Here is a 12,670-nt window from a genome sequence, read left to right as displayed (position 1 = left end):
GTAACAAGTTGTAGAGTCGGGTCCTGTGTCAAGTTCTGGTCTTCTACTTGTTCAACTAAAATATGCTAACTGCATTAGGCCTATATTGTTGTCTCCTGGGTTGGCTATTACAATGAGGGTCCACAGCCTGATATGTATCACTTTGGGATCCTTGACATGAAATTATGTTGAGAAGCATTGAGCTAAACGATAAACACTATCTGTTCTTGTAGATTTCCATGAAAGGAAAATAAATGGGAATGTAGGTTGAGAACCAAATAGCTGGGTTTATAATTTCTTAATTTGATGCAGTTATTTTAACATGAACATAACATCAAAAGTGTATACAGTAGTACTCTAAATAACGATTTACTACTGTCACAAATTTAACGGACTTCACTATTTAAATTAAATTAAATCAAACAGTCAAAGAACAACACACAGAGACATTTGTTTCTTATAATTTGATTTAGAAAAGAGGAATGCGTTTCCTGTTGCAGTTTTTCCTGGGCTCCAGAAGAAGTCACCAGGTCGTCTTTTCCCTCACCAGTACACGTCATCTATAGATTCTATAGCTGCCAGGTTCAACTTGTAAACATAAACAGCAGCAACGACAAGACAAGAGGAATATGATCTGACTGCATATTTCATTCAGAAAAAGCACAAGGTTCATTGACCAATCAACTGGTCAAAGTGGCAGTTTTTCCTCTTATATTTCCAAACCTTTTCAGTAAAACTCTGTGAAGCAGTGGTGGAAAGTAAGGTACATGTACTTAAGTACTTTACTGGAGTACTTTAGATGTTGTTTTTGGCTTTCCTGCCTTTATTGATAGTATCAAGTGAAGACTGACAGGAAGGAGGGAGAGAGAGAAGGGGAGAGACATGCCGCAAAGGTCATCATGAAATCATACATTAACCATTTCAGCCCTATTTAAACTAAAGGCTATTAAAAAAATAAAAATAAAAACAAAGCTAAATCGGACATTCTGCATAACGAGTACTGCATTACTTTTGGTACTATAAGTATATTTTGATGCCAATACTTTTGAATATATTTTTTTTACATTGCTGTGTTGACACTTTTACTCGAGTAAAGAAATAAGAGTAGGCACTTCTTCCACCACTGACGTTCCAGGCGGAACAGCGGAGCTTTGAGCACCTCAGATGACTCCAATTTAGTTCAGCAAATTTAAATTAACGTCAATTATGCTTAATGTGATTAGCACTGATCAGCACTTTAAAAAAAAAACTCTATCACTGCTGGTGGAAAACAATAAACCATAGGCCCTACTCTGTAAAAGATAATAAAATGCACAACCAACTGACATCAAATTATATACAAACTTGCGTTGAGATGCGTTTTTAGATTGGACATACAAGGTTTCCGCATGACATCAACAAAATGTAACCTTGTGCTGCTACACAATAGATTCATATTCAAGTCCTGCTTTCAATATATTCAAACTCTTCCGTCCTATAGGCTTCAAATAGCAGATCTACAAGCTCACAAGCTGAAGCTTGTGGGTTTATAGATTGGCTGTTTGCCCAATGTTGTTGTTTTTGAAAATAGCTGATATACAAGCTCACAATGCATCGCACCCTGATGCGTTGTGTGCTTGCGGCTTGCTATTTTCCCAATAGCCAATGTATAAAACAGGGCATAAGTGGTGTAACGGACCCACAGGGCTGTTTCCATGATTAATTTGTGTTTTCTTTGAGCTTTTATTTTGACGTGTTTCCTGCCCCAAGTCAGTTCTCCAGGGCTTTCATTGTAAAGGTTTCCTGCCCACAGGGCCAAATCAGTTTAATTGAAATGATCAAGTTCACCTGTGACTGTGAGGACAACGCCCAGGATGGGGCTGCAGATAGCAGCACTTGATCATAAATGCCACCTGCCAACCTCAGTGGTAAGAGGATTGAGGAACAGATACTGCCATGAGAAGGAATGGCAACATATGGAGAAGTTTGTCAAGGAAGGAACTAAGGACGGATGGCCAAAGAGCCCTGGAACAAACTGCACATGCCACTTTATTAGCGCCTAGCTGGAAGGGGAACAAGGTTAATACTTTTATTTGTCATATCTTGTATTTTCACTGCTTATGAATTTGATTGGCTTATTGTTGTGGGGTTTGTCATGGCTGATACAAAGGGGTTTTGAGTTATGTTTCACAGTAAAAAGTAAACCGTGATTAACTTTAATTATTGGTTCATGTGAACATTTATGCTGTTGGTTTAGGTCTACTGTATATGCATTTGTCTCAACCTGTACTGTGTTTGTTTATGGATTTATTGATTTACTTATGTTATGTATATTTATCTTTTCTCAGTTTCTACGGTGAATTTTGAAATAAAGTATCAGTCAAAATCATCAGTCAGTCTTCAACCTTATTGGCCAGCTGGGTCCGCTACAAGTGGTTAGTTGCGACTGCAGGTTGCATTTACTATGAAATTGTGCATTTCCCGTCAGTCAGTCAGTTGTTTGGTTGGTCGGTCACCCTTCGTGACATCACGTGACATCATCAGGGATGGAGATCCCTGATGTCATCAATATTAAGCCCATATACAGTATGGAGAATGGAGATCCCTGATGCCATCAATATTGGCCAGTACATCTGACCTCAAACCCTTTGATCTCCATATATGGAGCTGACCTGTTCTGACATTCCATATGTTGATCCTTCCCCATCCATCCTTCCTTTTCGATGTCTCCCTTTTGACTGATACCTTTCCATTTAAACTCTAGACTGGCCTTCCCTAAAGTTATTAGTGCAGCCGCACCCAGCAGCCGGCGAACACTAGAGTTCTCAACTGGCCTGAAAATTAAGGCCTGGCCCTACCTGGGCCCTCATCAAACCCTGTACACTCAAAACACTGCCCCCGCTATAGAGTTCTCATCAGGTCAGAAAACTAATAACACAGATAGAATCCCACAGCTTAAAGCTCATTAAATAAACTTTCCTCTGCTCTCAGTGAGTGTGTATAGATGTCAACTGGAAACCTTATACTGTATGTCCACTTTTCAGGGAATGGGAAAAATAACATCTCAATCTCAATTAATTAGAATAATTCAAAAAGTGAAACTTTCATATATTCTCAATTCATTGTGCATGAGAAGTATTTAAAACCTTTTTTGTTTTAATCTTGATTATGGTCATGAAAATCAACAAAAAAAAAGAGAAATGTCAACCATCTGAAAAGTATATTATTGTATGCAGTCAATACTTGTTCTGGGCTACTTTTGAACAAATTATTTCATCAATGGGGCGTGGCATGGAGGTGATCAGCCTTGGTCACTGTTGGTGTTCTGGAAGCCCAGGTTTGCTTTGATAACAGCCATAAATGTATTTGTATTACATTGAGTCTCATGTCTCACACCTTCCTCTTGACAATACAACCTAGATTCTTTGTGGGGTTCAGGTCAGGCCAGTTTGCTGGTCAGTTAAGCACAGTAATACCATGGTCAGTACACCAGTTACCAGTAGTTTTGGCACTGTGGGCAAAACTGTTTATTGTCTTTCATAGAAGACATGCTGCCCTCTATGGAATCCAAATGACTGAAATCAGTCGTGGCGACTGAGATCTATAATCCATGTGGAGATACAATTATTTTTTTGCCAGATAAACTGTCTGGGTGTCCTCTTGGCTCGGTATGGAGTCCCTGCCTAGGCCCACATTCCTCTGCTAATAGGGGCATTCTAGTCAGTCAGACAACATGTCTAAAGCAACAAAGGAGAGCCGTTCTCCCGAGGTTTGTTGGACGCCCTTCAAGCGGTGTTAGGAGTATGAATGAAAGTTACGACCTAATAATTATTACTGGAAAAGGACAAACGGATGAGTTCCGTTAAAGTGGAATCTGAGTCTTTTGTTTTTGCAAAAAGAGGAAATGTTGTTTTATTTCTGCTAATCATTCCTGAATTCCAGGAACATTAACTGACAAATGTAAACAAAAAAAGGCATTTACAATATACAGTAGATGACTTTGTAGGTAACGAGAAAAATGATACAAAGACTGTTTTAATGTGGAACAGTGGAATCATAAATAGTATTTTGAAGAGTAGATATGTATACCAACACTTTCCAAACCTAGTAAAAAATGTACAAAAGGAAGTGTGTGTGTGAGTCTGTGTGTGTACTTTTTTAGTACTATAACTATACTTGTTAATATACTAGAACCCTAATCCTTAGGGCTGGAAATGCCATCCTAAAACACTGATGTCCTCAAGTATAGTAAAACAAACGTTTGTGTGTGTGTGTGTGTGTGTGTGTGTGTGTGTGTGTGTGTGTGTTCCGTGCTTCCATGAGATCTTGCCGTGCTCTTCACTCCATTGGTTGCAGATCTTCCTTCTGTTTAAACTCATCTACCCTCGCCTGGAAAACAGTAAGAAAAAGTTAACTACGTGCCCACACACTTCAATCAACACATACAGTACAACTCTTTCAGCTTGAGACCCAAAAGGTCAATGTGACATCTCTGGGGACCCAAACGTACAAAAAACACGTCATGAATTAACCACTGTACACACTCCATATTTGGGCGCAGCTGCATTGGGAACACCTTATATAGTTATGGCTGAGTCATAGTGACATGATCGTGATAACATGTCGTGGGCCTGAACCGAAGGCAATTTTAATATAGGATTTTTTAAGGTGTTTGAAAATCCTTTTAGAAAACGCAAAAAAGAAGAAGGAAAAAAAAAAGATAACAGAAGGGATATTTACTCGCGGCCCAGAAAAATGGGTCCCTGACCCCAAAATAGGGTCCCGACTCATTGTTTGGGAACCACTGAACTAGACGGCTGTGAGAGCAGGCCACAGACAAGGGAACATATGTCTGACCTTCCCCTTTCAACTGGGGGACTGTCATGATGGGCCAAACCAAGGATTTCCTCACTTGAACTTCACTCATACCGCAGCCAAGATGCTCAAACCCCAAGCTACAAGTCAATTATGAAATCTACAAAAAAAACGCACCACAACAAAATAAATTAAGGTTTCACGACTCCCTCGCATTTCTCTCGGATGATAAATGATGATCGAAACCGTTTCTGTTCTCCACAACTGACAAATTGCTAAATCCCACCGGATCAATCTCTCTCCTTCACATAAAAATATAATGAGTTTGAAATGTTATTCCGAGAAAGGAAACTGTTAAATTTGAATTAGAAATTATCTTTTAATCTCTCATGTTGACACATGTGGCCTCTCTCTTCCCCGCTATCGATGTACCACTGTGGGGCGTCTGCACAATCTGTCATTTCTAAATGTGTACATTTTCTCAATCCAGTTGACACTTTTCTCCAGAGTCTCAACACAATTAACTGCATTCTTCTCAGAGAATATCTTCATGAGAAACAAATGTTGACATCAACAGCTACACAGATGTCAAGTGCTGATTTGATAATTACGTTCAGCTATGCCTCGGGAGTCTACTAGAAATGTCAGAACGTTCCACAGGCCTCTAGAAACTCATTCTAGTTGTTTCCATGACGCGGAGACATTGATATGTTTAATTGCAGGTGGTCCTTATGGACGCCATATCTCAGGAACGCCTTCAGGGAAATTTTATGACATTTGGCAAAAATGTCCAAGTTGGAGTTCAAGGACAAACTTATCAGACGTAGATGGTCAAAGGTCAGGTTCACTGAATAACTTGAAAGAGTTGAATGAACGTGTTTTGTGTAAATGGCTTCATTGTAAGAACCAATAATACCAGGCTAAAGACCAAAGGAGACAGAGCCTAAGGCGTTTTACTTAATTTGATGTGCTTGCAATTCGTTTATTTACGATGTCTATCAATGACTGGGTCGTCTGGGTGTTCGAATGTTTCAATCTTTTTTATATTTTAAACATTTAAAGAACCTTGTGACTGCGATTGTTACTTTACTTTCTAAGCAAATGGCTGCATGAACTGTCTCGAAAACAGAGCCCTTGGTTTGGAGAGTTTTTGTGTGTAGGTTTTTTGGGGAAATGGCATGTACTAGTTGGTAATTAGTGAGAAGTCAATCAAAATGGCCAGTAGTGTATAATAATGTGGAGGTGGCAATTAGGTCAGAAGGCTGATTTATGCTCAATTCAAATTTTCAGAAGCAGCTTCAGATCTGTTCTGGGTTATGAATTGTAGAGTCAATGTTGGTGAACTTTTGGTGAGGTGGTTTGGGGAGAATGAGAAGCCTTACCACACCAACTGAAAGACTGGGATGGTATTTGTGGCTGGGGGGGGTGTTTGAGTATTTCACATAGCAAACAAAAAGACAGCATGGTGCTTTGGGCTGTGTTGAATAAGGCTTTTTAGTTTTCTTCATTGTTCCAGTTGAGCCCGTCAACATAGTGTGTTGACACTGCCTCCTCAGTGTCATATGTGGACACCAACCTGAACCTGAATACCCAGACGCACGTATCAACATACCCGCAGTCCCGCAGGCAAAGGAATAGCATTAATTACCATTCTTATCTCCACTAGCATACTACCAACATATATGCCACACATTTGTAACAATGCATTTTCTAAACTTTTAATTACCTTTTCCAAAGAATTATACCAGGCCTATAGAAATCATACGGTACGATAATAAGGCTCTAACACCTGTGTGCTATGATGGCCCAAAACTGTGTCGGTGTCACGTGACAAAAATAACAGATTTACAAGCTAACAACGTATAGCGATGTTTTTAGCTTGTTGATCTATTTATTTTGTCATTCTGTGACATTCTGTACACATTAGGCCACAGGTATTTCACATAATGTTAAGACATGTTCTGGGACATGTTTTTTATGAACAAAATCAATAGACAAAAGCAATGTACTGTATATCCAAACATTTTCCAAAGCAGATGATTAATTTCCAGGCCGGGAAAGGTTTTTCAAATTTCAAAATATTTCCATGAATTCCATGGCCGTGGGAGTCCTGTAACTAACATTAGTGTCTTGCTGTGTTTAAAACATAAATCATTCCATGACAGCATGTTCAGTACCATATTAAAGTTTATGGCACAAGTGTGTGGCACAAGTGGGTGGCACAAGTGTGTGGCACAAGTATAATATTTCAACATAAACGTAAATATGTTGTGAAACTCTGCTCAGATTTCAGAACACTCTGGTCTGGTGTTAAAGCGGCACTATGGAACTTCATTTTTATTAAATAAAATGTATGCAAATTTGTCCAATCTGTATGGTAGAGTATGTTAATACAATATAACTTGTATTTTGTCTCCCTGCTCTTCTGAGACATTTAGATTGTGTCAAAGGTCATGTCTCACCTATAGACACAGGATCTGACACGAATTTTGGCCTGTCAAGATTCAATTTATCCCCTGAGCAAGCAGACAGGCTATATTATTGTCTCAATAAAAATGCCATACATTCGCAGGAGGGAACCAGCTTCAAATCCGGGGTTGAAGTACAGCTTTATAGAGCGCATAATTTAATACATTAAAATGAACGGTTATGCCACGTATAAACATGACTTCAGTATTTTCTTCATTTAGGAAGGCAACAAAGGCAAACATTCATTCTCCATTAATTCAATCATAAATACTGTATCTTGAGCATGTTTGGATGGGTGGTTTGGGTGGGGTTAAACTGTAATTTGGATATGTGTACATATTCTATACATCATATGTGCTCCTTTAATGAAAAACACATTAAGTACTGTGTGTGTGTGTGTGTGTGTGTGTGTGTGTGTGTGTGTAAACTGTGCAATATATCATAAAAATTTCGACTTGACTTAACCATAAAAATGCCCACTCTACATAGCAATGCCTGTCAGAAGTTATGTTTATGTTTTAATACTTAATCGTACGAAAATAGCACAAATAACCGGTGTACAACGTTGTGATGCATGCGGGCAAACCCGCAAACCACTTAAACCCTATATGGTTGAGTCCCTCAGTTATGTTTATAACCGTGAACAATATGTATATGCCAATGGTTATTGTCTGTAAAAGCTTTGCACACTAATACGGATGTGGTAAACATTGCACTTAGACACTATTAATGTTAATGTTAATGTAAATAAATAACACTTATAATGTATACCATTACCAATAATAAAAACATTGATAAAGTGTACCTGAAAGGTGTTCAGAACATGTTGGCAGACATCGGTGAGGTCGTTCAGACCTTTCCTCAGTGGCTCTGTAGCAGGAACTCCTCCTAAAAACGCACAATTAACTAGAGTTAATTGTGCCCCTCAGGGCACAGGTCTCCACCAGGGCAGGTCAGGTTGTGGCCTCCTGGTGGTGCTATAATAGGCCAATGTGAAAAGGGTGACATTTCTTCTTACGCCTTGAATGGCAATTGGATGATTTGAGGCATTTTGTTCCAAAAATGTGTTTTGCAAAAAAGGGTGGGATATATTCCTCAGCCTAGTAGGAAAGTCCATGAAAGATTTCACGTAAATTGCACGCTGCGTTCATGATTTGAGGCTTTTTGTTCAAAACAGGCCAATCCTGCCAACTTTGAAAGCCAATGTTAGCCAATTAGGATGAAATATGAAATATCGGACAGATCTGGCTTGAACACATGACTATAATAGTGTGTAATGATTTGAGGGATTTTTGGACAGTAGGAGTAATATCAAAGATTGGTGGCGCTATACGCAAAATTTGGGGCAGAGGTTCATCGAGTGTGTGTGCAAAATGTGGCATCGACCGGGTTAACGGTGCCGGAGATTAGCTGTACACAGACAGACAGACGGACGTACGGACGGACACACACACACACACGGACGGACGGAATGCAAACATACTCTCTCCCCATGCCTTCGGCCTGGTTGAGACAATAAGAATTCCAGACAAAATACAGTATATAAATACTGTAGGATACTATAGACAGGTATACGATAACGTGCATAAACTACAGTATGCAACCCACAGTTTGAGAACCCCTGGCCTAGTTCAATACTGCCTGCACACACGCACGCGCACACAGCTCACATGGATGAAGAGTGCGTTTGTTTGTGTGCCACATGAGCAGCATCAGGTGGAAATGTGAGTCCTGGAGCACTCGTGAAAAAATCTCTTGTTCCCACAAGACTCCAGTTGTTTTCCTCCTCTGTCAACAATCATTTTAATCCGCTGAATCCTCTTTAATGATTTACAGGGATGTGCAAACTGACAGCTTTTATGAACCTCTGTGAGCTGTGTGTGTGTGTGTGTGTGTGTGTGTGTGTGTGTGTGTGTGTGTGTGTGTGTGTGTGTGTGTGTGTGTGTGTGTGTGTGCGTGCGTGCGTGTACTTGTGTGGGCAAAATGTCTCCACAAGTATAGTACAATTTGAGAAATAGACATTGTGTGCACAATTTTCCTGCATGGTCCTCAAGAGAAGCTGTTACAAAAAACAGTAACAATGATAATAATAAATCACATTTATAGTGCGCTTTTCCAAGTAACCGATACAATGGCATTCATAAAATTGGAGGCCTAAAATGTTTATGTCCTCATAAATATAGTAATACAAACGTGTGTGTGTGTGTGTGTGGTGTTTGTTTTACTGAAAGTCGGTCAGTAACGTCTCATTCGGCCATGTGGACAAAGTGAAAGCACCGGGGTTCTAATCAACATGTTTACTCTCTACAACACACGCATAGTAATGTTTACTCTCTGAGGTTCTGGTTGGAACGAGGGGATTAACTGGAAGTGGCGGGTGGGGAGGGTGGGGGACGCTTACCTCGCGTCTGGATGCGAAAGTTGATCTTACTCTCCGAGGGATGGGTGATGCTGTACCCACAAAACTCCACGTCTACACTGAAAGCCCACACCAAGACAGACAGACATACAGAGTACAGACAGAGACAGATTTTATCAGTCAGTGTTGCATTTATTTACTATTTATTTTGCAAAGAGAGCAGTGATCAAATAATCGTACCCTACCACTGCTCAAGCAATTCCATGTCAAGGCCCCCCAAATTCTATTTAGCCGCAGACCCCCATATTGAAAAGATGTTTTGCCAGGGACTCCTATAAGAGAAGATTTGCGTAAAAAATATTGTGTAATATTATTTGTCGTGATTGGTTAACCTGGATCTGCAATTTGTTGGGGACCCCCTGGAACCCCCACTTTGAGAACCACCGTGCTCCAATACAATGGTACGTTACAGGAACGTTTTTCTAGCTCAAGACCTAAAAGAGAAATTAGATTTTCACAATTTTTCACAAGTTCCACGAGGCGTCGCTTCGCGCCGCGTTGTGAGCTTGTAGATCTGCTATTTTCACTACTACTACTATTTATTTAGTTTATTTTATTCATGAAATACTTTTGATATATATATTTTTTTTAATTATTTCTATTTAATGTAGGACATTTTTGTGGTTGTGGCAAATACAAATTGGTCCGCGACCCACATATGGATCCCGACCTACTAGTACTTACTGATAGGCAAACAGTGCTCCAATACCACGAATGTTGTTCCTGTGGGTAGGGGCGGTTTGGAGTTTGTTCGAGGTTGAAAGGGAAAATGGGGGTCAGACAAATGAGCACATTGCCAGTGGGTCAGGAAGGGCTGACCATCAGACAGTTACTTACTTCTTCATTACCAAGTATCTGAGGGAGTTCCCCAGCGTGTGGTCCTCATCGTGCAGCACAAAGGTCACACAGCCCTCATCAGCGCCATCTGCCTGCACCTGAACGCAACAACAACAACAACACCACCACAACATTTATCACATGCACTGTTGTAGACAACATGGCAGAACAGCAGACATTCCAGGCTGCCTGTGACATTACATTTTTACACTCCATGAACAACAGCCCTTTTCATGGGAGTAAAATGTTGATGTTTTACATAGTGTGTGTGTGTGTGTATGGCGTGTGCGTGTATGTGTGTAGTATTCACCATCAGTACTGTACTTTTGCATGACACCATTGTGCGACAAAGTATAAAATAAGATGTAAATGGTAAATGTAGATGGTTGATCAATTATTTGTTCATAATAATATTTTTTATTAACCATGCTTCTCCATTATTTGATTAATCGGTATTATAACACTTCTTTATCAAACGATACATAATATCACGGAACACGTTCAACACAAAGGAAGGGCAACATTCGTGATTTTAGGGTAAGCACTTCATGTGAAGAGAGGCGAAGCAATCACTCAGTTGAGTAGTTCACAGCAAGAGCATACCAGGTGCACAGTTCTGGTGGAAATATTCTATAGAAAAGAATATACCAGAACTCACTTTATATTCAATTAGAATTCTTGTTCTATTCAGAGTTCTCCCCCAGCAGCAACAAACACTGAATGTTTCGGCCGGGCGGAGGTCTTCCTGCTCGTAAAACAAACTGAATAAAACAAGAATCCTAAATGGATATAAAGTTGAGTGCTGGTGTTCTTTCTTTTCTATAAACACTTTATGTGTCATGACTCCTGTATGTATGGAGAAATAAGGACATTAAACACTTTATGTGTCATGACTCCTGTATGTATGGAGAAATAAGGACATTAAACACTTTATGTGTCATGACTCCTGTATGTATGGAGAAATAAGGACATTAAACACTTTATGTGTCATGACTCCTGTATGTATGGAGAAATAAGGACATTAAACACTTTATGTGTCATGACTCCTGTATGTATGGAGAAATAAGGACATTAAACACTTTATGTGTCATGACTCCTGTATGTATGGAGAAATAAGGACATTAAACACTTTATGTGTCATGACTCCTGTATGTATGGAGAAATAAGGACATTAAACACTTTATGTGTCATGACTCCTGTATGTATGGAGAAATAAGGACATTAAACACTTTATGTGTCATGACTCCTGTATGTATAGAGAAATAAGGACATTAAACACTTTATGTGTCATGACTCCTGTATGTATGGAGAAATAAGGACATTAAACACTTTATGTGTCATGACTCCTGTATGTATGGAGAAATAAGGACATTAAACACTTTATGTGTCATGACTCCTGTATGTATGGAGAAATAAGGACATTAAACACTTTATGAGTATTGTATGTATGGAGAAGTAGGAATTCCAGAGGCTATTTGGGGCCAAGTGTACACGACTGTCAGAGACACTCAAATGTCAGAATCAATTAAAAAGAATCTGTCAGACCTTGTCCTTCACTACTATCAATAAAAAGAGAAAGCCCCCCACTTGGCACAATTTACAATGTATTTATTTATGGGTCTTTAGTCAAATGCTGCCCTCCAGTGGCCACACTCTGTGTTACACGATTCTGTGGCAGATTCCACAGAATAATCCTGCATGTATACATACAGATTTCATTTATATGTATGATGTATATATTATACATTAATGTTCATCTCTGTATCATTTGAGTAATTGAATGTAATAGCATTCAGGTTTATTTCTGTCTCGTTTAACAGTCAGGTGGCTTTCTGGTCTAAAGTTACTGCTTATACCCACGCATGGAGAAGATTGCAACTCAGTCACACAGTAACTAACGGATCGTTTACAATACATTTAATACACTATGTTACATTACATTATATTAGTATGTGTATTATTACATTACATTATTACATCACAATATTACAAGAAATACTACTTGCCATTTCCAGGACTGGTTTCTTCTCGCCATCTCCTGCCATGCTTCCAACATACAACAACACAAGTCACACTAACTGTCGCTTATAGATGACGTACGGACAAAAACATGTGACGTTTAAAACTATTGACAATAAATTCTACAGTACGATTGTAGTCCACAAGGCTCGT

General features: G+C 39.4%; 1 protein-coding gene across 2 annotated transcripts; it reads right to left on the bottom strand.

Annotated features, from left to right (window-relative positions):
* Positions 1-3,846: 3,846 nt before the first annotated feature.
* Positions 3,847-12,594, bottom strand: polr1d (RNA polymerase I and III subunit D). 2 transcript variants are annotated; one of them, XM_080773752.1, is made up of 6 exons: positions 12,505-12,594; positions 10,499-10,596; positions 9,644-9,720; positions 8,164-8,219; positions 8,048-8,119; positions 3,847-4,347 (listed from the first exon to the last, which is right to left on the bottom strand). In XM_080773752.1, exons 1-6 carry the CDS (start codon positions 12,541-12,543, stop codon positions 4,297-4,299), a joined length of 393 nt encoding a protein of 130 aa, XP_080629878.1. In that variant the 5' UTR covers positions 12,544-12,594; the 3' UTR covers positions 3,847-4,296. The 2 variants fall into 2 exon arrangements, with proteins under 2 accessions (XP_080629878.1, XP_080629879.1); XM_080773753.1 differs by lacking the exon at positions 8,164-8,219 and having other exon boundaries at positions 8,048-8,130.
* Positions 12,595-12,670: the final 76 nt, after the last annotated feature.

Source organism: Protomyctophum bolini (genome assembly GCF_963924005.1).
Source record: "Protomyctophum bolini genome assembly, chromosome: 10".
NCBI classification, from domain to species: Eukaryota; Metazoa; Chordata; class Actinopteri; order Myctophiformes; family Myctophidae; genus Protomyctophum; species Protomyctophum bolini.
This window is presented reverse-complemented; position numbering and strand designations above follow the sequence as displayed.